A 26,206-nucleotide genomic window follows, 5' to 3' on the forward strand; every position below is an offset into this window, starting at 1 on the left:
TGGAAATGTTCTTAGCAGTGCATTTAAGTCACTTGATATTTTAACTGTGATCAGAGCCATAAAAATTTCTGAAAATCAGATGCAACCAAGTAAGTATTCATCTTCCTACCATAACATTTAATTACAAAACGTGTTCATTTTCATTAATTATATATATTTTTAATGGTTATGTCTCCCTTGAAGATGCGTTTGTGTGATAATGAGTTGAATTTTTGTACGACCAACGTCTGTCGTGGCGAGCGAGACAATTAATTGCCATATATTGTGTTACTTCACTTGTTTTACATTCTGCGAAGTGTATGTGTTCTGTAGCGTATTGGAGGAAGATTACGAAATCATAAGCGTAATTTAAAGATGTTATATTTCCAACACATAATTGTAATGATGGGAATTTGACGAGTTCAGCGATGAATTAAATTATGTCGGGGAGCTTCTTAAAAGTAGGACATGCTCCAGTAGATGTGCGACTGAAATTTGTCATCGCAACATCTGCAGGTACCATCTATGTGTTTTATTAATACGCATAACGGAGAATGTAAATTGCGACTGATTTACGAAGGAATGTAAAATATAAATACAGAGCTGAATTTGAGGTTAAAAATATTTAGTGTATTCTCACTTTAAATTTCTATTTCCTGCCCCTAAATGTTGACACCTTTTTCTAATTGAAACACTAGACGACATTTATGAGCATGGTTAGAAATGACTGCATTTATGTAATTATATTCTACGACTTGTCCACCGTCCGTGAAGGCGGTGTTAGTGTTTATTACTTCGTTGTGAATGAAGCGGAGTTAAATAAGGTGTAGTAATGAATGTCGGAGTCCATGAGGGGTGGATAGTATTCTCATTTAGTCAAATTCCCCACCCTCAGGAGGTTTATTTGTGTGTTCACATGAATCCAGACCACGTGCTCCAACCCTAGTTCTCCTGTTTTTTTAAATTTTTATGTTTTAGGTAGCAGATAAGAAGATGGCAGATTCTGAATTGCTTCTTAGCTAGCATTCCTCAGATTTAATCTGCATCTAATTTCTTTGTGAATGAAATTTTGACTTTTTAATCACTGTTCCCAAATATTTGAATTTTGTGCCATTTTATGTCTTATACCGTATATTTACGTCTTTGAAGCAGATTACTGTAGATAATAATGAAGAGAGAAGTGTTATAGAGTTTATGGGTTATATTTTTTTATGATATTCAATGATACGTGCATGTGACAGCTGATCAGGTCGACGTTAAGTTTTGGGACGAGAAAGACATAAGAAATTGTTAACATTTCTAAGAGTTTTTCTGCAGTGTCACTGCAGGCACTGTTCGGTTTTATGGTTAAAGTAATTCTGTGAAATGAAAAAGATTGCAAAATCTGGCCGTGTCCCAAACAGATATTACATAGAACAGTGTATTTATTGACTTTTAAATACAGCCGGTGACCTTGAAGGCAAGAGAAATTCGGCCTTGTCGTTGTAACTGTGCCGTATAGATTGTTCTTGGGTGGGGGAAGGGAGAAATTGACCTGTTTTATCTGGAAAGAACCAGATCTGCTACTAGAATGCATAATTCACAGTGTGGTTATGTGTTTTTTAGCTTGTTGTTGCCAAATGTGAGCTTCGAATTCCAAGATTTGCAAGATTAAATTGTGAGAATTTCCTTCTTTTAGCGTCTTTTAACCTTGAAGAAGGACAGATGACAAAGCATGAGTTTGAAAAGTTATTTGGGCGTAGTCCCGTGTGTTTTATTAGGTTAGGTTGCACCAATAATAGTCGATGAAAACACGCATTGAAGATTAATGTAAAGATGGCGCTGTTTCATGAGAACTCTCTTCTTTAAACTGTTATTATTATTATTACATTTAATTAAACACCGTGTGACTTTAGACATTTATATAACTTCATCAAGCATCTTAGAAAGTAACAAATTACAGGTGTTCAAGTAAATGGTGGTATACAATTGTTCACAATTCAGCTGTTGTTACGTAACGAGATTAACCCGTATTTAACATCATTTAAGTTTTAATTGCTTTGATGACGTGCACATTGTTCTTACAGCCAAGTATGGCCAACCTTTGAGACAGAAAAACCATTTCGGATGTGGTTAGGGCAAATCGAAGTTTTCAAATAAATATAAAAATCTTCTGATCGGAAGAAATGTTAATGAATGTTTTGGTTGGCAGTCGTGCTTTTTATGTGGAAGACCCGTGGTTTTACTCATGTCAGCTGCTCACCAGCTCTTCGTACTGAGTCCTGTAAAATACTTTTGCTACTGTTATGCCTAATCTCTTGAAAGTTAAGACATTCCACGTGCTGTTTTGTTATATTTATTTCTGATTTAATGTAGACTGTCCCGACAACTGCGTGTCATGAGGATGTCTGCAGATGTTTACGGCAAACGCTTCTGGGAGATGACACGAGCTAATGACGCGTGTAACAATTTTCATAGCCTTGCCTCACGAGCGCTTTTGGCTAGGCGTGTGGACGATCATGATAAGGCATAAACGCATGTAAACACGGAGACCTTGCGAACTTCACGAGGTTTCTGCGGTCAAACCTTTACGCCTCGCCCAGCGGATAGTCGAGAAGGACAATACGCCCACGTGTTCTGTGCCGACGCACTTGTATTTTCAACCACCCCTGTTTGTCAGTGTCAAAAGCTGCGGTCGGGCTAACAGTGCTCTTCTAGACCACAGAGTCATGAGCTTGGCTATATTAAACCATATACAGGGTGGCGCACGAAATGTTACCCGATCGAAAGTTTAAATAAAGGCTTTAATATTCATATAGTGGGACATATATATCTATGAACACAAAGAATAATTCATGGAGATTTATCCTTTATGGATTACATGCTTAATATTACCACCGTTCTGTCGTGCAACTTCCGAAACACGAACGGCTAAGTCTGAATAGTTTTTGGGGCAGGGGCCCACCGCGTACCAAAATGGACATGAAAACGTCTCTGTGTCTCCGCAAAAAACAAAACTGAACCGTAAGTCTTCTCTTGTCTGCCATCTTCTGCATACTGACGGGAAACCGCGACATAATCACCTCGCGTTAGCTAGCCTGATGCATATACCACCTAGCGGTATCTCCATGAACTAACGCACTTATGACAGAAAACTTCATCCGTAACGTGGTTGCTGATTTATCGTTAAAACAAATAGGGCATCATTTCGTGCGCCACCCTGTATATATACTCGTATACAAAAGCTAACGCCCCCTGATGTCGAAAAGAAATTGCTATCAGAATATCGAAAGCTGTGAAATTACGTCAACGGGTTTTCGAGGGTTAAAACGAACGTGTTTTACGATTGAGATATCTTTGATTTTTCGTTAATATTCTCTATCACGTTCTGTTTTTCATTTTTCTACTGATACCTAACTGTAAATGTGTGAGGAAATCCCTTAAAGCTACACATTGACGTGTTCTGATTGTTTGTGTGCGTCGTAGTAAGAATGACACGTCAGCTATTTCGAAACACGCAATTACTTAATGAGCTGTGCCGATAGCAGCGTAGCATTTGTCCACTGTGCTTCTCCGTTGTCGTCCGATGCTCGCATCGGAAAATGTCTCGCGATAAATTTTATCTGGTCGTCACTCACTGTTCTGCTTACACCACAGAACTGGAATTGTTTACATTTACGTCTAACTCGAGAACGGACTTGCCAATTTGTACCAAACTTAGCATGAGTATTCCGTGAAACGAGAAGGAGATTTCATAAGTGTGAGAACTCCGGAAAAAAAAGTCTTCATTTTGATTGCCAACAAAATTTTGATTCTGATTTTGTTGGGTTTGCAGATGATGACGTTAACCATAGTGTCTATGCAGCTACAAGTTACGAATCGAATGATTTGGCCTATGCTTTCGGGTATTAAAGATTTATATAAGAATGTTAACATTTATTCCATTTTCCAGCAGGCGGGCAAGCTGCTAGTAGCTTATAACTTATAATACACTTATATTAATTAATGTATGTGGAATAAGGCCTGGGGAAATATATGGGATAGCATGAAAATTTTAGCTGAGGACAGTGCAGGGGCCACACGCCCCAAGAGAGATTCGAAAACGCGTGTCAATCACGTATATAAGCGCACCGTTCTGCTATTGAAAACGAAAACGAGGATACAAAGTACGAATGAGAATTTTACAAGAAACAAAAATAATTGTATGATACGAAGCTCACAATGGTCTCCGGAGCTCGATAACTGGGACCGTGGGTTCGAGTCTCTGTCGACGCAAGGACGTGTGTCCTCGTTTTTCGGTTGTTGTTCTTGGGTGGAGACTTCTGGATCGACCGTTCTCCTTTGCGAGGAGGTACGCCACACGTCTAGAAGGGTTTACAGTTTCAGAAGTTAATTCTGAACTGGAAGAGGCCGGAGGAACTGATGAACATCGCAACTTAACAAGAATAGAGGAACGGGCACGGCTGTCGTCGTCAGTGACGTGGAATCGGGTGATCCGTGGTCGGGGAACATGTGGTCGACCCACATCAGAGGAGACCCAAAGCAACGCGTGTTTTCGTGCGTGACACTAATAATATCTCACAAACCTCACGGTCACACCACCGCAGAAGGAGCTGAGTTCGAAGAACAATTCAGATTTTGTTTCATCTCTCCTAAAAACTTGTAGGGTGTTTGAGAAACATGTGAATCTTTGCATTTTCCCGAGCAAACTCTAAACGTTATACATTGATTTAAAAGCCTGAGAGAAAGAAAACATTCGGTAGATCTAGGCATAGACGGGGATTATAATAGTAATTATTATTATTACTAATGTTATTAATGATAGTTTTGGGAGGGTTTGGATCGAATTCTTCCGGCTCAGAACAGAGACCGGTGGCGGGCTTTTGTTAACACGATACAAAATGCGAGAAATTTCTTGAGTAGCTGAGTAATGCTGGTTTCTAAAGAAGGATTTTGGTGCATGGGGATAGTCGATTCTTAAACTAGTTTATTACACGTTAAATTAAAAGTAATAAAAATTGTTAGTGCAGTTTTGATACGTTCTCGTGCTACGTTATGATGCGTATAACAGTAATGTTTTTTTTTTTGCAGAACTTTGTGCACTATTGAGTTTTATTTAGGATAACGTAGTTTTCCAATTTTAATTTCTTTGTTTTGGATACCCCGGCTTTAACTAGACGTCCGAAAGACAGGACGAACAACACGTAAATAGAAAACAATCCCGAAATCGGAAAACGATAACACAAACAGATTAAATGGGGGAAAATTAATTCAGCACGAAGCGACTCCATACTCAAGGGACAGAATACAAGAACAAACAAAGAAATTAAACCTGGGGAGTGTACTTCATCTTCAATAAAGTTCAAGAGTTCGCATGACTCACAAGTCCCACGAGGACACACACCGTAAGTATTTATACGTAGTGAATTTAAAAACGCCTTTGAATTCTTTGTAATGCTGTCCCGCAGAGCCTGTTGGAGTCTCTTGGACTGATTTTGTTCCAAGCGCTTCGTAAACACAAATTACGCCATCGCAATGCTTGATGTGCATTAACCGACTAAGAACCAGTTTCTGTGAAAACGTTGTAATGGAGTCTGGAGCCCGATTCGGACAGAAGTGGGGTGTGGAACGACGAATAGGACTAAGGAAAGACTAAAGCCTTAGCGTCGAAACGTCGGCCATGAAAAAATAAATAATATTATTCTGTTGAATAAAATTATTATTTAATTTATTTAATGTAAGATAAACATACAGAAAATAAAAAAACTACAGAAATCATAATTGAGTTTTAAGTTCTTAGATATATTTTACACCTGATGATGGTTTTATAAAAACCGAAACATGTTGTGTAAATGTTCCGAAATGTAAATCGATCAATCGATATGGAACATGAATGATATTTTATTATCTTAATTATAAAAAAAATTTAAATATTGTGATCAGACGGATTAAAATAAATAATTGAGAAAATAAAAAATAAATTCGAACATTCTCAATATGCTGTTTAATTCCAGTCTCCTGTCACGTTACCCCACGTATGTCCAGATATTATTATCGACGGCCATTCTTTAATATGCATTAACGCGAGACAGTTTTTATATCCATACAAAACAACAGGTAAAAAACTTAACTACGAACAGAGCGACAGATGACGACTTGTTTTAGTATTTCCGTTTTTAGATAGGATTCGGGCAGGCGAATTAGCACGAACTGCATATAAAATTAGGGCCCACTCAGACGTGAATTAGATAACGTGGATTCTAGCAATCTTTAATATTAATGACCACGCTGTGACGTGTGTCCATACATATTGTCCGATCGAGACAGCGAGAAATCTGAATAAAATTACTGACTCGGTGTTTTGAAACATGTATGAAGCCTAAGCTATGGCACAGATGAACTCGGATTTTGCTGGACTGGTCCACACGTACAGCTTCCAGGGTCCTGATTTCTCTTCTTAGTAACTAATTCGCAGCTGATAAAACATTGTCACTGTAATTCAGATAATCAAATATTATATGAGTCATTACTGTACAGAAATAATACATTATAACCCGTAAAATTAACGGGAAATTGTAATTATTAATATTAGCAATTGTGTTTGACAAATATAATGACAGATAATGTATTTCCTTCCTCTAACACAGTGTTTCGCACCAGATAAATGATTAGACGGGTTTTACTAGTTCGTGGGTATAGCGAATTAAGTATTAGAATATGTCTTTTTTAAAATATATAAATAACTGATGTGTTTCGCCATTGTGTTCCAATTTTATCTCCATTATATGATAAGTAGTTGATTGAGTACGTGGAAATCCACACTTATAATCTCCAATGCTTTCATATATGTGTGAATTCAACCCTGAAAAAAGAATGTTGGGTACAATTTGGTGTACACTTGGTAAATATTAGTCAGATTTATCGACGTTATTAATAAGTACATATAATAATATACTTCTTACAAAGTCGTGGATACTTTTAAAAACGTAATGTTTTAATAATTTCATGCCAAATGCACATTATTAATGTATTTCACATAGACGTATTGTATCCCGAATGAGTACCACTGTGATCGAACGACATTGATGGGAACATGTCTTCCATGGTGTTTTATTATTATCTTTGTAAATGATAAAAGCTGGGAGATTTGCAACATTGCCTAAACATTTCGTCACCAAGACAGTCTGAAGGTGCAAATGCGCGAATTTCTTCCCCTGACGAGAATTGAGCCCCGGTCGTCTAGCCACTGACTTAGTTATCTCAAGAACCTGGAATTACTAACTTTTGGCTTCATACAGGATTGTAATGTCCTCTGAAGATGAGTTTTGTACTAACCCAGCATTATATTAAGTCTAGATTGAATGATTGCAGTGAGATAGAATTATTAACACAGAAAGAATTTTTCGAGAAGCGAAAGGCTTGTAGAAAAATACAAATTATAATGGAATAAATTAAGGGGAACATCGTGAAGTGGTGTGATACTCACGTAAGCAAATTTATTAGTGGTATTTCGGTGGTTTGGCTCTATTCCTCAGAATATTATGGAACATACTAATTTGTTTCGCACGGTCAGCTGATCCAGAGAGCCAATGAGAGGAGGCGACAATCTGGCCACGACCTTCCACGTTGCACAGGGATCGCCCTATATTAGGGCGACTGTGGCCTGAGGGTGTCAGAAGCTCCTGAGAGACGACGTTGGTTGGACCAGCAGCTTTGCCACAAGAACTCAAGTCTTCACTGTTCCTCAAAGGTACGCTAGATGGTTCTTGTGATGCCACGCTGTTTACTTACGGAGGAATGGTAGCTTGTAGCATACACGCTACTAATAGTAGGTCAGGGGTACGAATTTCGCGCTCTGTCGGCGGTGGGTCGTGATCCTTAAGGATTTAAGGAAAATAGATAATTATTTTATTGCTTATTTTAAACGACGTAACACAATATAGCATCCACGTGTTGATTTTTCATTTTGTTTTAGAGGCGAACATTTCAAGTTACAATTTTGAGTTAGTCGTAAATTATGCTATATATCTTCAGCTAAATTAAGTAAAAATGTCCTGTTGTGTGACTTCTCATCTAGTACCGCACAAAGAATAATGCTGCCAACAGATAAAATTAAAGATATCCCGCTGCGTGCCACTTAGACGCGTAGGGGGAGAGCGGATACAGCCCCTACTTATTCACAATTTCGACACTAGATGGGGTGAGTGGTCAGAGTCACGCCTCGGCCGCGCTTAACACCAGGGTAAAGGACACCCGATATCCATTGGACAGGAGGCTTAGTGAGCCTTAGAGCTGGTCTGGACGGAGAGGCTAGGAGAAAATTCTCTGCCCCTGTCGGGGATCAAACCCCGGTCGTCCGGCCCATGTCGGTATACTGACTGAGCTACCTAGGCAGATAATCATAATGATTAATGATGCTGATGATGATAGTAATAATAACGTTCATATCAAAATCCACGAACCGGAGTTATTCTTGAGAAACTGACAGTCCCACAGCTGTTCCTGAAATTCTCCGCTACTTATGTAACGCTGGTAGTTCACAAGAGCCTGACACAATTTATTAACTCGAGCCACGCGAGCCCTTGTTACATGAAAGTCTATCTATTTATAAGTAAGTTATAACTTTGATGTTTTCTTTAAGTAACATTGTACCTAACGAAATTTCACCCAGGATCAAAATCACACGAGTCCAGTCCTCATCCTCACCGTATTTATTTAAGTTGTATTTTGTTTACTTGGTTCGAATCTCGAACTATCAAACCGATTGATTTTACTCAGAACGAACATGGAATAGAATCTTTAAGTAACTTATTAGCTTATCATTGTGTCTGAGGAAAACAGAAACGAGGTTTCAGTTATAGTCGCAGCTTTGAACTTCAAAACGAAACGTGGAACATTTGCACGGTACAACATTTGTGGATTGCTTCGTTAAGTCACAGACTCTGACAGATATAAAGTTAAGTTTTGTTTAACATTCTATGCATAGAAGATAATCTGTTGTGATGTGATCCGTTTACATAACATGGTTTCCTGTTTGAAAAGAGACAGGAAAACAGTGTTTTATGTACATCATTATTAACTTTTCGGCTGTACTTGTTACCCCATCTTTAGTGTAGAAAATGCAGGCAGCAGGTACATCTGAAACGGTAGTAGCTGTGACTAGGCGGTGTAGAACTCTAAAATACCAAGTCCCATTCAATCCAGTTTTTCTGTTATCTTTTACCAGACTGCTAACAGTCCACTGCTAGGTCAGAGTTTGTTTCCTGGCTGGTGGTTTAAGATGTAAGCGTACCGTTAAAATATTCAAAACGGCTCGGGAAGTATTTCGGGACCATATTCGAAGCAACCATGCTTAATGTCACAGGAAGGACGGTCAGGGTTGTCTTTTTTCTAGTACGAGATAAGCAGATATTATAATTTTTCACACATCCTCATGAGACAACGTAGAGAAATTTCTTTTTATTTTCGATATTTAATTCGGTGTGTTTGTTTTTACGGTACACTGGTAAAATTTAAAGAGAATTATTCAAGTTGATTGAGAGAAATGTTCAAAAATATTTGTAATAAACTTCATATTATAGAAGAAATATTATAATAATTATAATCCATAATCATTTTAATTGAATAAAAATTTCCTTGGATATTATCCATCGTCTGGTAAATATAAAACGTAAAACGACGTTTCGGAGATGTTATAATTTTTAATAAGTTCTCCAGTACTCCTGTGGTGAGTAAACTTGAATGGATTTCGCAGACACTAATTAGAGGAGTAATGGCAGGCGTGCAGAGAAATTAGTGTAAATTAAGAGATGGCGAAACACCCGGTACAAACCTATGATTACGGCGGAGACACGAGGCAGCGCGTGTCATCTGGACGCAGTTTAGGCTTAAATCCACGACGTGACTTGCAGAAAATTTCACTCCTACTTCCACGTAATTTGTGGCACGGGTAGATTCTTGTATCTTTGCCCAGTTTAACACGTGGGATAAAAATACAAGAACACACCCATTTTATTTAAATCATGTAGTTAACAGTTGAAATGTCCGTTCCACTGTTCGTAACTTTCAATGTCCAACAAATTGTTTTTGTTGAACCATAAGCGCTTATTCTGAAACAAAACAAACAGGCTTTAGAATAGTACAGCCCATGAACGTGGACCCACTGGTGTTGGTAGAGACTGTAATTATAAGGAGCATATTTCGTTTGATAAGCTAGCAGTTCCTTATCTCTTGAACATATTTCCCGGTTCGTATACAAGCCATAGGTTCATTAAGTTAGGTTTGCAAGAGCACTCTACTTTACTCTACCCTGGTCCACTTCAATGTAGTCTACATCCTCCACCCTTTTATTTGATGCATTTTAATATTATCCTCAACTCTACACTTAAGTCTTTCAAGCAGTACTATCTCTTCGGGTTTAATAACTAAAATTTTTTTTATGAAATTCTCATCTCGCTCCTGTGTGCAGCCCGTATCAGTCGCCCTAATAATCTCTAATGAAGGGTATAAACTGTAAAATTCCTAATTATGAAATTTTCTCCAATCTCTGCTTACTAGCTGTTTGTTAGAATCAAAATATTCCAGTCATTACACTCGTGGGTTCGGTAATAAATTATGTATATTTGTAGCTAAATTTTATTTTTGTATTTGATATGTGAAGGGGGACCTGATTTAAAGGAAAGAGTGTAATTTAAGGCCTGAGGGGAAATTCGTTTGAAGAACAAAGCACACGAAATCAGTCACAAGCGGCTACACTTGTCAAAAACTTGCCGAGTTACACTTTTTTCCCCTGCATGAAATTTTCTATAATTATTTAGCGTTGAAAATATTTCCCTTGATTTCTTTATCAGTTGCCATGAGCAGGTATAAGGCGTGTTTATAAAGATGTCGTCCCGTGACGTAATTGCAGCCTTCCAGTCCCGTTGACAGAATTAAAGCAAATTATCGCAGTGTCATTCATTGCGCGCCAACACGAGATCGTCACAGTTTAAGTGCATTAATGTCATAATTACAGTCCACGACTGTAATCTTGAGACTTACAAGGAATTCAGGAAGTCCGGACCTAGACCTTGTGGTCCACGAGCGAACAGAACTGATGATACAAGTAGCCAAATTCCGCTTGAATCTTGACTTACGAGACTTCTAAATTATTATCTTAGTATTTGCAGAAAACTGCTCTGATTTTACAGTGATTTATGTTTATGTAATATCACGTCCTTCGTTTGAATGTGACGAGGAATGATAACAAGACAAGAAATTTAACTCGAAAAGCTGTTTAATGTTGTGGTTCCTTATGTCTTCTGCGTACGACAAATTGTGTGTGAGTATAAAGGGTTTTTGTGTCAGTTAACATGGCTAATACTTGGGATATCGTAGATCGTCTTACGTTTTCTCAAACACAACTTTTTGGAACTGTTCGGGCCATCGTAACAAAGTGTAGAGGACAAATCTTATTTATTGGGGTTCTCAGTCCCCGTTAGACGGAGCTGTTCTCAATACTATTCATGTATATCAGATCTAAAACTTCTTGACGATGGTGAAGAGTCAATTGAATAAAAATTTACTTGGATATTATCCATCGTCTAGTAAATATAAAACGTAAAACGACGTTTCGGAGATGGGACTCTATCTCCGTCTTCAGGTTCCTACACAGCTGGGCCCACTAGATATTAGCTAATCTCTATCTCCGAAACGTCGTTTTACGTTTTATATTTACTAGACGATGGATAATATCCAAGAGGTCCGGAGATAGGGATTAGCTCTATCTAGTGGGCCCAACTGTGTAGGAACCTGAAGACGGAGATAGAGTCCCATCTCCGAAACGTCGTTTTACGTTTTATATTTACTAGACGATGGATAATATCCAAGAGGTCCGGAGATAGGGATTAGCTCTATCTAGTGGGCCCAACTGTGTAGGAACCTGAAGACGGAGATAGAGTCCCATCTCCGAAATGTCGTTTTACGTTTTATATTTACTAGACGATGGATAATATCCAAGAGGTCCGGAGATAGGGATTAGCTCTATCTAGTGGGCCCAACTGTGTAGGAACCTGAAGACGGAGATAGAGTCCCATCTCCGAAACGTCGTTTTACGTTTTATATTTACTAGACGATGGATAATATCCAAGTAAATTTTTATTCAATTGACTATTCATGTATTGGTCTAGTTTTTTTTAATACAGTTTTCTGTTATTTTGTTAGTTATAACATTCTACTGACTGACCTTTGTTAATATCCGCTAACCTCATCAGAACAGAATTTGTGAGACAGGAAATTGTACTGTATTCTGAATACTATATGATTGTAATTGTAAAGTCGTCAGAAGTTAGATTAGTTTTTGAAATTACAAGTAGCCCATAGTTAAAATTCCGAAAATTTAACATTTCGACTAAGATAAAAATACGTTTATTTTTTGGTTTATCAATCTAAGGCCCCAGACCATATACTCTTACAATTAGTGCCTAGTTAAGGTTATGGCGGATTAGCGCTGATGTTAGTCTGAAGGAATTTGTCCACTAGATCTCAGTTCGAAAATCAGTCTGAAAATTGTAATTCTCCTAAGAAGTTTGTTATTTTCTGTCTCGGACTTTTAGAAGTTCCAGTGTTTCCTACGAATGGGCATCGAGAGCTTTAGATTCCATCGCGTTGTCACAGAGGCCCATAATTTGAAACTGCCTACTCTTTATAGTTAACCATCTTCATAAAATAAATAAATTATCCATTCTTTATACCTATGCTGATACAGCAAGCCATGAAACGTAACACAAGTTAAAATTTCGTGACTCCAAAAACTATACGAAGATTATTATCTGAAATTTAATAAAATAAAAGGAATTTAATTTCTGTGGGCGTAATGTTTGTTTACTTTCCTCAATACTTTTGGCTAGTGTTAATTACCATTTGTACCTTTAGCATCAGCGAAAATATTGCCGAATTTGCTGATAATCAAAGCCTAAAACGATCTACCAATGTATAGGCTGGCGTACTGAAATTGCAAAGGAAACACTTCTCACTTGCATTGACTGTTGTTGGATTGCTCTGTATCTTATTACACTAAATCATTTTCTAAAATGATTTTGGGTGATGAATCTTGTTACAGGAATTGAATCCAGTTTGTCCTGGTTTATCTGATCAGAATCCTCGTAACAAAATGGCAATTGTCCTGAAGAACGCTGAGTTCGTCTTCGCAGCGGACGAGGAGGAGTGTCTTCGCCAGGCTGTTGACATCTTGATGGTAATTACGAGCATTTTACTTGAATATTTATGTAGCAATTTGAAAGTTTGCAACAAGAGAAAATTTCTAAAAGTCCCTGGTCTTTGTTGGACCAAAGGACGAAAGTGTAAAGGAAGGAGGGAATTGAACAATCTCGGTGTTTTTAGGTGTGCCGTGATTTGTGGGCTAAGAGCCGACGTATTTCTCTGTAATTTGCAGGATGAGCTGTTCGGCGTGAACGTCGAAGTCTACGATAAGCTGACCGTGTCTGCGCTTGAGACATGTGAGTAACCGACAGTTTAGAAAGACAACTGAAGAAACGACATGAGACCTTAGTACGAGGGTACAGGCCAAATACCTGATTGGATTATGATAATAAGGATTATAACAGCGGGAAAATTCTTGACTATTTGAACGACAATTATTTTGAAGATGACTGTCTTCTGGGATGTTGCGCTGTGTAGTCTTGAGGTAGCAAGCGCCTATGAAACGTCGGCGAACTTCTACCAGACTACAGGTTTCAGTATTCAAGAAGACAGCCATTTTAATACACGCTGCCGTCAGAACCTGAAATCTCGACCATTAGCATCTCAAGAAGGTCTTTGTTCTGTGGAGTGTTTATCTGCTACTGTTGTTCCCGTTTCGATCTCCAAGACGTGCTTTTTTCTCCACAGATGTGATGAACAGGATTCTGTCTCTGCCTCGATGGCTCGCAGAGAAAGAGGCTTACTATTTCCTGTACGACAAGATCTCTAAAGGCGAGGGTAAGTCACTTAGGATCAAATTTCATCGGAAGTTATTGTTTCTGTTTCTACAAGCGATTATTATTGAAAATGAATGGGTCATATCGATACGTACTTCTCATTAACCAGTCCAACTGATAGATTTCGATTCAATTTGATGTGGGAGGTCTTAGATAAAAGTTTTAAGATTAATTTTGTTTTGTTCTGTAATGTTACATGAAAATTAATAATATTTTTTATTTATTTCAGAATGCAAAATGTTGACCGGAGTGAGTCTGCCACAGACGTCAACGAGTACATCTGCACTTGTTGTTGTAAGTATGCTGTTGACAAATGACAATCGCGTCTTACACGCTGTGAAGACGTAAAATATTTGATGCTTGATAAGAAGGGATTAAGCGAGACGTAATTTGGATTGATTAAATCCGATCGCCAAAGAACTCAATCTTGTTGTTGGTTATTCAGGACTCCGTTGATTATCTGGGATTCACAAAACAGGAAAAGGAGACTGTATTCAAAAGGGCACGTTCACTGATGGATGTGGCGCTGAAGGCAATCAAAAAACACGTAAGTGCAGCTTCATTTTTGAAACACTTTTGTGACCATTGGCAATAAATGAAAGAGAGATGCAGGTTTTCTGTTGTCTGATCTCAGCTCCCCGTATGTATCTACGGCGTGGGCAAATTTAAAGCTCTTTTTGTGTTGTGCTCTGAAAACTGTGTGGCTGCAGTTGGACAGGAATTTGTTTCGGAGCTCATTTGCTTTGAAATAAAGATTGATAAAAAATGTGAGCATTTGTCGAATTTATCCACAACGATGCTGAGGGCATTATGCTAGTGAGCACAGGTCCTTTTGGCTTCTCGCCAATGCATAATCAAAATCTACGGCCAGTACAAACTTTTTTAATCGTAACCTTTTTGAATGTCTGCATACAAAAGAGAGAAGAAACTGATATAAACAAAATTTGATATAGGTAATCTGTAAATATTTTATCTTCATAGAAAAGTTTGATGAAAAAACCTCTAATAGAAAAACCGGTTCACGGGGTGAGATTGAATCTCAGACTTCCCGAATGCGAATCAGGGATGCCAACCACTTCATACTTTAATTCCGTATTTATGTTTCTACGGAAGCAAGGTACTTGTCTGAGACGTAAAACCAAGTAGAAATCAGAAAAAAAAATACTGATGTTTCTTCTCGAGCGTTGTCAATGGTGTGGCATATGCAAATCACAACGTATCCCTATGGAGAGGCATTTCGAAATCGATGGTGAATGTTGGACAGGAGACAACTATTATTTGTTTATAGTTTAGATGCGTCATGTTTGTTTTTTAAAATTCAAATATATATTTATTATTCAAGTCTATACACAAACTTTTAAATTGTTGATGTTAAAATTTAAAATTAATATTAATATTCTGCAATCTACAATCTACAATCAATACAATCTACTACAATAATAATCTACAATCAATGAAAAGCTTGCATTAATAAATATAAAGTAGTTTTAAAGATAAAAACCTGAAGATGATGCTATGACATCGAAACATGTAGTAGTATAAAGCGCAATATTGTAACATCGAGATAACGATGAATGGCGCAGAATATTAATATTAATTTTAAATTTTAACATCAACAATTTAAAAGTTTGTGTATAGACTTGAATAATAAATATATATTTGAGTATTATTTGTTTGTGTCTCGCAAGGAAAATAGGTTAGCTCACGAGCTAAATTGACACACTTGTGGGAAACTTCAAATTTCTAAAATTCACAATAAAAAATAAAAGTTGAACTGAGGCTGATAGAAACAAAATAATCGAGGAAATTCATGCTTTTACTCAGTACGCCGATCATTTACCATTTATTCCATGCCCAAAGGGCTGCCTAAATATATTAGTCTTCACAGATAAAATCTTTAATGTCTTACTCGCGTTGTATAAAGATATTGAAAGTATCAGATAAAGGCAATGAGCCTACACATATTCTTGAAAACGAAGCAACAATTTTAGAATATGAATGCGCCTTAAAGAAACGTGAAATATTGGTCACTCAAAAATGACCGAAAATAAATACGTGTTTCAGAACAAATAATTGTTCGGAAGCTTTAATACACCTTGCGTCTCCTAAACAGCGTGTTTAAACGCAATATTATAACACCAGAAAAACCACATATAGCAAAGAAAATTGGATGTTATAAAAGAATTAATGAAAAAATATTTATAAAGGAAAGAAAGTAACTTCTTCAGACACTGAATCAGATATTGCATTCCTATCATTGAACATGATTACAAGCCAGTCCTGAGACTGCGAAATAAGAAAAACTTACTTAAATTCCAGAATATATATCGACAGTGCGAATTGTTTTACGTTTAAAATCTGCCTGACCTAATACTCAAGATGATAATTCAGGTCTTGTTGGTTTTACCTTCGCCAGTTATTACAGGAATAAATGATTGAGTAAAATGTACGTACATAAGTTTATTAATTCTTGTATTCGGGAGGAACAAATTTTGGATCTTGTCAGAGACATCTGATGCCTTGACGGACTATCGTTACTTTCTCTCAGTACGTTCATAATGGGATACAAAATTCTCTACGAGCATCGAAATATTTCAGAAACTCAGTCCATAATTAAAGGAAAAAAACATGAAAATTTTCTAAAATAACGCATTTAAGATTATACTAAAATCAGTAATGATAATAATATATAATGCAGTAGGCCTCCAACTGACGTATACACACAGTTAATAGCTAAACAAAAACCAAAATATTTAATATATAAAAATAAATAAAAGTCCAATATAACTAATAAATTTAAAAAATTCAAAACAGCAAACTTTAACACGAAAAATGATTTAAAGATAAAAACAATTAAAAATAATGTAAAGAAATATAACAATTAAACAACATATAAGAATGAATATTATATAAAAAAACAATTTATCCATACACGTCTTCAATAAAGTATCAAAATTATTTTGCAGGCCAAAAATATCAACGCCCAGTCACCCGTACGCAATGATCAGATGATGACGCCAATAGTGAAGGTGCAACAGAATATTTCTACTGAGGGAAAGGCAGTGGAGACTGACGCCGCTGACCTCTACAATAATATTCTGAAACCATTGGTGAAGGTCGGAAAGGACTTCGTTCCTGAGGGAAAGGCAGTGGAGACTGACGCCGCTGACCTCTACAATAATATTCTGAAACCACTGGTGAAGGTCGGAAAGGACTTTGTTCCTGAGGGAAAGGGAGTGGAGACTGACGCCGCTGACCTCTACAATAATATTCTAAAACCATTGGTGAAGGTCGGAAAGGACTTTGTTCCTGAGGGAAAGGCAGTGGAGACTGACGCCGCTGACCTCTACAATAATATTCTGAAACCACTGGTAAAGGTCGGAAAGGACTTCGTTCCTGAGGGAAAGGCAGTGGAGACTGACGCCGCTGACCTCTACAATAATATTCTGAAACCATTGGTGAAGGTCGGAAAGGACTTTGTTCCTGAGGGAAAGGCAGTGGAGACTGACGCCGCTGACCTCTACAATAATATTCTGAAACCACTGGTGAAGGTCGGAAAGGACTTTGTTCCTGAGGGAAAGGCAGTGGAGACTGACGCCGCTGACCTCTACAATAATATTCTGAAACCATTGGTGAAGGTCGGAAAGGACTTTGTTCCCGAGGGAAAGGGAGTGGAGACTGACGCCGCTGACCTCTACAATAATATTCTGAAACCATTGGTGAAGGTCGGAAAGGACTTTGTTCCTGAGGGAAAGGCAGTGGAGACTGACGCCGCTGACCTCTACAATAATATTCTGAAACCACTGGTGAAGGTCGGAAAAGACTTTGTTCCCGAGGGAAAGGGAGTGGAGACTGACGCCGCTGACCTCTACAATAATATTCTGAAACCACTGGTGAAGGTCGGAAAGGACTTTGTTCCTGAGGGAAAGGCAGTGGAGACTGACGCCGCTGACCTCTACAATAATATTCTGAAACCACTGGTGAAGGTCGGAAAGGACTTTGTTCCTGAGGGAAAGGCAGTGGAGACTGACGCCGCTGACCTCTACAATAATATTCTGAAACCATTGGTGAAGGTCGGAAAGGACTTTGTTCCTGAGGGAAAGGCAGTGGAGACTGACGCCGCTGACCTCTACAATAATATTCTGAAACCACTGGTGAAGGTCGGAAAGGACTTTGTTCCTGAGGGAAAGGCAGTGGAGACTGACGCCGCTGACCTCTACAATAATATTCTGAAACCATTGGTGAAGGTCGGAAAGGACTTTGTTCCCGAGGGAAAGGGAGTGGAGACTGACGCCGCTGACCTCTACAATAATATTCTGAAACCATTGGTGAAGGTCGGAAAGGACTTTGTTCCTGAGGGAAAGGCAGTGGAGACTGACGCCGCTGACCTCTACAATAATATTCTGAAACCATTGGTGAAGGTCGGAAAGGACTTTGTTCCCGAGGGAAAGGGAGTGGAGACTGACGCCGCTGACCTCTACAATAATATTCTAAAACCATTGGTGAAGGTCGGAAAGGACTTTGTTCCTGAGGGAAAGGCAGTGGAGACTGACGCCGCTGACCTCTACAATAATATTCTGAAACCACTGGTAAAGGTCGGAAAGGACTTCGTTCCTGAGGGAAAGGCAGTGGAGACTGACGCCGCTGACCTCTACAATAATATTCTGAAACCATTGGTGAAGGTCGGAAAGGACTTTGTTCCTGAGGGAAAGGCAGTGGAGACTGACGCCGCTGACCTCTACAATAATATTCTGAAACCACTGGTGAAGGTCGGAAAGGACTTTGTTCCTGAGGGAAAGGCAGTGGAGACTGACGCCGCTGACCTCTACAATAATATTCTGAAACCATTGGTGAAGGTCGGAAAGGACTTTGTTCCCGAGGGAAAGGGAGTGGAGACTGACGCCGCTGACCTCTACAATAATATTCTGAAACCATTGGTGAAGGTCGGAAAGGACTTTGTTCCTGAGGGAAAGGCAGTGGAGACTGACGCCGCTGACCTCTACAATAATATTCTGAAACCACTGGTGAAGGTCGGAAAAGACTTTGTTCCTAAGGGAAAGGCAGTGGAGACTGACGCCGCTGACCTCTACAATAATATTCTGAAACCACTGGTAAAGGTCGGAAAGGACTTCGTTCCTGAGGGAAAGGCAGTGGAGACTGACGCCGCTGACCTCTACAATAATATTCTGAAACCATTGGTGAAGGTCGGAAAGGACTTTGTTCCTGAGGGAAAGGCAGTGGAGACTGACGCCGCTGACCTCTACAATAATATTCTGAAACCACTGGTGAAGGTCGGAAAGGACTTTGTTCCTGAGGGAAAAGGAGTGGAGACTGACGCCGCTGACCTCTACAATAATATTCTAAAACCATTGGTGAAGGTCGGAAAGGACTTTGTTCCTGAGGGAAAGGCAGTGGAGACTGACGCCGCTGACCTCTACAATAATATTCTGAAACCATTGGTGAAGGTCGGAAAGGACTTTGTTCCTGAGGGAAAGGGAGTGGAGACTGACGCCGCTGACCTCTACAATAATATTCTGAAACCATTGGTGAAGGTCGGAAAGGACTTTGTTCCTGAGGGAAAGGCAGTGGAGACTGACGCCGCTGACCTCTACAATAATATTCTGAAACCACTGGTGAAGGTCGGAAAAGACTTTGTTCCTGAGGGAAAGGCAGTGGAGACCGACGCCGCTGACCTCTACAATAATATTCTGAAACCATTGGTGAAGGTCGGAAAGGACTTTGTTCCTGAGGGAAAGGCAGTGGAGACTGACGCCGCTGAACTCTACAATAATATTCTGAAACCATTGGTGAAGGTCGGAAAGGACTTTGTTCCTGAGGGAAAGGCAGTGGAGACTGACGCCGCTGACCTCTACAATAATATTCTGAAACAAATGGTGAAAGTGGGAAAGGACTTTATTCCTGAGGGAAAGGCAGTGGAGACTGACGCCGCTGACCTCTACAATAATATTCTGAAACCACTGGTGAAGGTCGGAAAGGACTTTGTTCCTGAGGGAAAGGCAGTGGAGACTGACGCCGCTGACCTCTACAATAATATTCTGAAACCATTGGTGAAGGTCGGAAAGGACTTTGTTCCTGAGGGAAAGGCAGTGGAGACTGACGCCGCTGACCTCTACAATAATATTCTGAAACCACTGGTGAAGGTCGGAAAGGACTTTGTTCCTGAGGGAAAGGCAGTGGAGACTGACGCCGCTGACCTCTACAATAATATTCTGAAACCACTGGTGAAGGTCGGAAAAGACTTTGTTCCTGAGGGAAAGGCAGTGGAGACTGACGCCGCTGACCTCTACAATAATATTCTGAAACCATTGGTGAAGGTCGGAAAGGACTTTGTTCCTGAGGGAAAGGCAGTGGAGACTGACGCCGCTGACCTCTACAATAATATTCTGAAACCATTGGTGAAGGTCGGAAAGGACTTTGTTCCTGAGGGAAAGGCAGTGGAGACTGACGCCGCTGACCTCTACAATAATATTCTGAAACCATTGGTGAAGGTCGGAAAGGACTTTATTCCTGAGGGAAAGGCAGTGGAGACTGACGCCGCTGACCTCTACAATAATATTCTGAAACCACTGGTGAAGGTCGGAAAGGACTTTGTTCCTGAGGGAAAGGCAGTGGAGACTGACGCCGCTGACCTCTACAATAATATTCTGAAACCATTGGTGAAGGTCGGAAAGGACTTTATTCCTGAGGGAAAGGCAGTGGAGACTGACGCCGCTGACCTCTACAATAATATTCTGAAACAATTGGTGAAGGTCGGAAAGGACTTTGTTCCTGAGGGAAAGGTAGTGGAGACTGACGCCGCTGACCTCTACAATAATATTCTGAAACCACTGGTGAAGGTCGGAAAGGACTTTGTTCCTGAGGGAAAGGCAGTGGAGACTGACGCCGCTGACCTCTACAATAATATTCTGAAACAATTGGTGAAGGTCGGAAAGGACTTTGTTCCTGAGGGAAAGGTAGTGGAGACTGACGCCGCTGACCTCTACAATAATATTCTGAAACCACTGGTGAAGGTCGGAAAGGACTTTGTTCCTGAGGGAAAGGCAGTGGAGACTGACGCCGCTGACCTCTACAATAATATTCTGAAACCATTGGTGAAGGTCGGAAAGGACTTTGTTCCTGAGGGAAAGGCAGTGGAGACTGACGCCGCTGACCTCTACAATAATATTCTGAAACCACTGGTGAAGGTCGGAAAGGACTTTGTTCCTGAGGGAAAGGCAGTGGAGACTGACGCCGCTGACCTCTACAATAATATTCTGAAACCACTGGTGAAGGTCGGAAAGGACTTTGTTCCTGAGGGAAAGGCAGTGGAGACTGACGCCGCTGACCTCTACAATAATATTCTGAAACCATTGGTGAAGGTCGGAAAGGACTTTATTCCTGAGGGAAAGGCAGTGGAGACTGACGCCGCTGACCTCTACAATAATATTCTGAAACCACTGGTGAAGGTCGGAAAGGACTTTGTTCCTGAGGGAAAGGCAGTGGAGACTGACGCCGCTGACCTCTACAATAATATTCTGAAACCATTGGTGAAGGTCGGAAAGGACTTTATTCCTGAGGGAAAGGCAGTGGAGACTGACGCCGCTGACCTCTACAATAATATTCTGAAACCACTGGTGAAGGTCGGAAAGGACTTTGTTCCTGAGGGAAAGGCAGTGGAGACTGACGCCGCTGACCTCTACAATAATATTCTGAAACCATTGGTGAAGGTCGGAAAGGACTTTATTCCTGAGGGAAAGGCAGTGGAGACTGACGCCGCTGACCTCTACAATAATATTCTGAAACCACTGGTGAAGGTCGGAAAGGACTTTGTTCCCGAGGGAAAGGTATTGGAAACTGACGCATCTGACCTCTACAATAATATTCTGAAACCATTGGTGAAAGTCGGAAAGGACTTTGTTCCTGAGGGAAAGGTGTTGGAAACTGACGCCGCTGACCTCTACAATAACATTCTGAAACCATTGGTGAAGGTCGGAAAGGACTTTGTTCCTGAGGGAAAGGCAGTGGAGACTGACGCCGCTGACCTCTACAATAATATTTTGAAACCACTGGTGAAGGTCGGAAAGGACTTTGTTCCTGAGGGAAAGGCAATGGAGACTGACGCCGCTGACCTCTACAATAATATTCTGAAACCATTGGTGAAGGTCGGAAAGGACTTTGTTCCTGAGGGAAAGGCAGTGGAGACTGACGCCGCTGACCTCTACAATAATATTCTGAAACCACTGGTGAAGGTCGGAAAGGACTTTGTTCCTGAGGGAAAGGCAGTGGAGACTGACGCCGCTGACCTCTACAATAATATTCTGAAACCATTGGTGAAGGTCCGAAAGGACTTTGTTCCTGAGGGAAAGGCAGTGGAGACTGACGCCGCTGACCTCTACAATAATATTCTGAAACCATTGGTGAAGGTCGGAAAGGACTTTATTCCTGAGGGAAAGGCAGTGGAGACTGACGCCGCTGACCTCTACAATAATATTCTGAAACCACTGGTGAAGGTCGGAAAGGACTTTGTTCCTGAGGGAAAGGGAGTGGAAACTGACGCCGCTGATCTCTACAATAATATTCTGAAACCACTGGTGAAGGTCGGAAAGGACTTTATTCCTGAGGGAAAGGCAGTGGAGACTGACGCCGCTGACCTCTACAATAATATTCTGAAACCACTGGTGAAGGTCGGAAAGGACTTTGTTCCTGAGGGAAAGGCAGTGGAGACTGACGCCGCTGACCTCTACAATAATATTCTGAAACCATTGGTGAAGGTCGGAAAGGACTTTGTTTTCGAGGGAAAGGTATTGGAAACTGACGCATCTGACCTCTACAATAACATTCTGAAACCACTGGTGAAGGTCGGAAAGGACTTTGTTCCTGAGGGAAAGGCAGTGGAGACTGACGCCGCTGACCTCTACAATAATATTCTGAAACCACTGGTGAAGGTCGGAAAGGACTTTGTTCCTGAGGGAAAGGGAGTGGAAACTGACGCCGCTGACGTCTACAATAATATTCTGAAACAAATGGTGAAAGTCGGAAAGGACTTTATTCCTGAGGGAAAGGCAGTGGAGACTGACGCCGCTGACCTCTACAATAATATTCTGAAACCATTGGTGAAGGTCGGAAAGGACTTTGTTCCTGAGGGAAAGGGAGTGGAAACTGACGCCGCTGATCTCTACAATAATATTCTGAAACCAATGGTGAAGGTCGGAAAGGACTTTGTTCCCGAGGGAAAGGGAGTGGAAACTGACGCCGCTGACCTCTACAATAATATTCTGAAACCAATGTTGGATATCGGAGGGAAGTTTGTTATTGATATAGAGGCAATTGAAACATGTCCGGGTTACAATAACTACGTTATTGAGCTTGTTGAAGGAGTATTTGTGAGTAAGGTAAGTGGCGATTAATTGTGTCTGTAAAGATCTTTCTTTAATTTATTTGAATTTGTAAAATTTTGCTAATTTATTTTGTTTCTAATTATTTATGTATATTAAAGTAATTTTGATCTTATAGTTATTTTCAAGTAACTTAGTATTATCTTATTAGTTGTAACTTGTTTGCGTATTCATACATGTTTGTTACATGTCTCGTCTGAACTGGTAAATCTTGTGATATGCTTCATGTACCGCTATATATAGTACTTGATCTTATTTTTAAGTCTTTTTCTGTGAAATTGTTCCATAATACCTTTCTCTTAGTACGCTTTGTGTTCCCTTTATTATAACGTTTTTTATGCTCATTTATTTGGTGACTTCTTGGAAATAATTTTATTCGATATTGTCGAGTATTTGTTGATATTTATGTTGCACACCTAGGCACCGTTTCTTCATATTATATCCAATAACTTTTTTCTCTTATCTGCCCGTGTACATTCATACAAATGAGGAGTTTTCGACTCTATTCTGCCTTTGAAGGAAGTTATTTAATATTTGATATATGGTGGGTGATGCACTGATTTTTTCAAATGAAAAAGTGTTCATATGATATTATACTTTCTCACTTGTATTAAAACACTGTGGAGATAGCGATTTAATATGAACAATTGTTCAATTCAATACTTTGAGAATTCTACGAGTGAATTTCAGTGAAAAGTCTTTATTAAATGATGAAATTTCTTAAATTTAGACATGACGAATGGAGGTGGGATACAGACAGACGAGATATATGTCTTATTTGTAATGAAGGCTGTGTAAAAGGTTTGATGATTTTTAATATGTCTCTTTAACTGGTTCCTATTCTGGGCTACATTTTGAAAAATGTATTCCATGCTGAGCCAGGCGAACCTAGCATACACACAAACACACCTAAGTTCTTCAAAACCCAATTTTATATTATGTCCCCGTCTACGCCTTGGTCTCCTATGTAGTATATTTCTAGACATATATTCCATTATGTAGATTCATGCAAGCTTTTAGTTAATCAGTTTTTTCAACATACTTGCGATGTAATGGAATGTGATTTATTTTAAAATCATAATGTGTTAAAGAAAATAATAATTATGGGCGACATTCCTAAATATGCAAATCTCTTTTCAGGCTAAATACGTCGGGACAGACGCTGATGATCTGTATAAGAATTTGCTGAAGCCTATGATAAAGACTGGAAATGATTTTATGTCTGAGGTACGTAGAATGTGAGGCGAAATGCCTTAAATTCATAGTGTCATCATTTTCGACATAATTTCCCTATCTCACGTTTTCGTGTGCCTTATACACATATGAATACACTGGACCATTTAGAGACCAGTTTTGCGCGATCATAGGTTAGTAACTTGAACATGAAAAAGTTAATGCTTTTTTCATAGGTTTTGTTACGCTAACTAAAAACATTGAATAATGTGTTACAATGCTTAATGCTTTCAATGGAATTGATAAAGTGTTACCTGCCTTTGACTCAAATAAACTGCCGCCTTCCTGAGAAGCTAATAGTCACTTAACAGTCAAGAAACTCGAAGGTTTATTACTGTGTTTACAAAGTCTTGCTTCAGTTAAATGTAGCCCACACCTTTATACATTTAAATATTAGTATTATTCTCATGTGATCTGTTCTTCTCAGGGTTACCATGTAAAATTTTTTAAGCATTTGTTATGTCTCTTACTCGTGCTACGTTTCATTCTTATTGGTTTAATCGCATTTAAATAAGATGATAGAGTTGCGTCATATTGTGAAAATATACATTTAATTAATTAATCTTGTCCGTCTAATCACAATTTAAAATTTAAAATTAAGATAATTAAAATACCATGTGATGCTCCTTATCGAAACATTCGATTTACATTTGGAATATCACTTTCTCACGCATTTAAATGTTTGGCGAATAGTACAGACGTGAATTATGAAGCAGATTTCATTGCAATATTTTTAATGTTTCAGAATCTCTGCGGTTTGAAGTTTATCGGGTGTGGGGAAGACATGTTGAAGCTACTCGAGATGATGCGGGTTTTCGAAGCGTCACCCATGTTTATGAAATCCCCAGGAACCATGATGGTAGCTGCTTCAGCTTAAAATCTTACATATTTATAGTTGCACAGGCAAACCTACTGCATGGACATTGCAACCCTTGCTTTATTTCATTATATATTTTAAAACTTTGTTAATTAAGTCCAGTCATCAGCTGAAATAGTGAAGTTTTATTGTACAGAATGGTTAAAATTAAATTCTGATGTGTAAATAGTAGATTATTGTAAATAATACTGTATGTAATTAGTGCCTGTTACAAATAAATTCACTTATTTTAAGACGAATTTCAAGTTATTTGATGATGGCCTGTGTTATACCATCGTGTATTGGAAATGTAGTTATTTTCTGCTCCACGCCCACATTGACTGCCGAATGACTTGTCTCGAGCATTATTCATTCAAAGGAATTAGACGCAAAAATTCTTACGGAACCTTTGCTGGTTTTTGAGGTTAAAGCTCTGATGTGATAGCACAGATCTAATTTTGATACCGACTCCAGTGTGTGTATTGCCGCAATTGAAGGGCTTTGTATTGTGTCTCTGTCAATCACTGACTTCGTCGTAACGAAATCCTGTTTGTGTTTTTATCGGTTTGATAATTTGAGCTGTCTTTGTAAGTAACTTAGTTCGGCCTACTTTACCTGAATACTTGGCCGTTTCATTTAGTCTCCGGAGGACACTGTTTTATGTTTTCTCCTATCCACACACAATCCACTAATTTCTTTTAATGATTGGCTTTGTCATCTTTACTATTTGGTTAATTAATTCAAATATTATAATGTAGGGGTCGTCGCTCCAATTTAATATCCCGTTT

At 39.3% G+C, this 26,206-nt stretch overlaps 1 protein-coding gene across 10 annotated transcripts; it reads left to right on the forward strand.

Moving 5' to 3' along the window:
- The first annotated feature begins 7,600 nt into the window (after positions 1-7,600).
- On the forward strand, positions 7,601-25,672 carry LOC110836125 (uncharacterized). Of its 10 annotated transcripts, none has more exons than XM_087351640.1 (11): positions 7,601-7,708; positions 13,058-13,192; positions 13,391-13,454; positions 13,846-13,935; positions 14,164-14,228; positions 14,380-14,481; positions 16,901-21,748; positions 21,923-22,183; positions 22,358-23,326; positions 24,470-24,556; positions 25,308-25,672. In XM_087351640.1, the coding sequence occupies exons 2-11, from the start codon at positions 13,109-13,111 to the stop codon at positions 25,437-25,439; spliced, it is 6,702 nt and encodes a 2,233-aa protein (XP_087207766.1). In that variant the 5' UTR covers positions 7,601-7,708; positions 13,058-13,108; the 3' UTR covers positions 25,440-25,672. The 10 variants fall into 10 exon arrangements, with proteins under 10 accessions (XP_087207766.1, XP_087207763.1, XP_087207762.1 ...); XM_087351637.1 differs by having other exon boundaries at positions 16,901-21,574; positions 21,662-22,183; XM_087351636.1 differs by having other exon boundaries at positions 16,901-21,400; positions 21,488-22,183.
- Positions 25,673-26,206: the final 534 nt, after the last annotated feature.

Source organism: Zootermopsis nevadensis, unplaced genomic scaffold, assembly GCF_977971745.1.
Source record: "Zootermopsis nevadensis isolate Lab colony 2312 unplaced genomic scaffold, Znev_1.0 Znev_ptg000019l, whole genome shotgun sequence".
NCBI lineage: Eukaryota > Metazoa > Arthropoda > Insecta > Blattodea > Termopsidae > Zootermopsis > Zootermopsis nevadensis.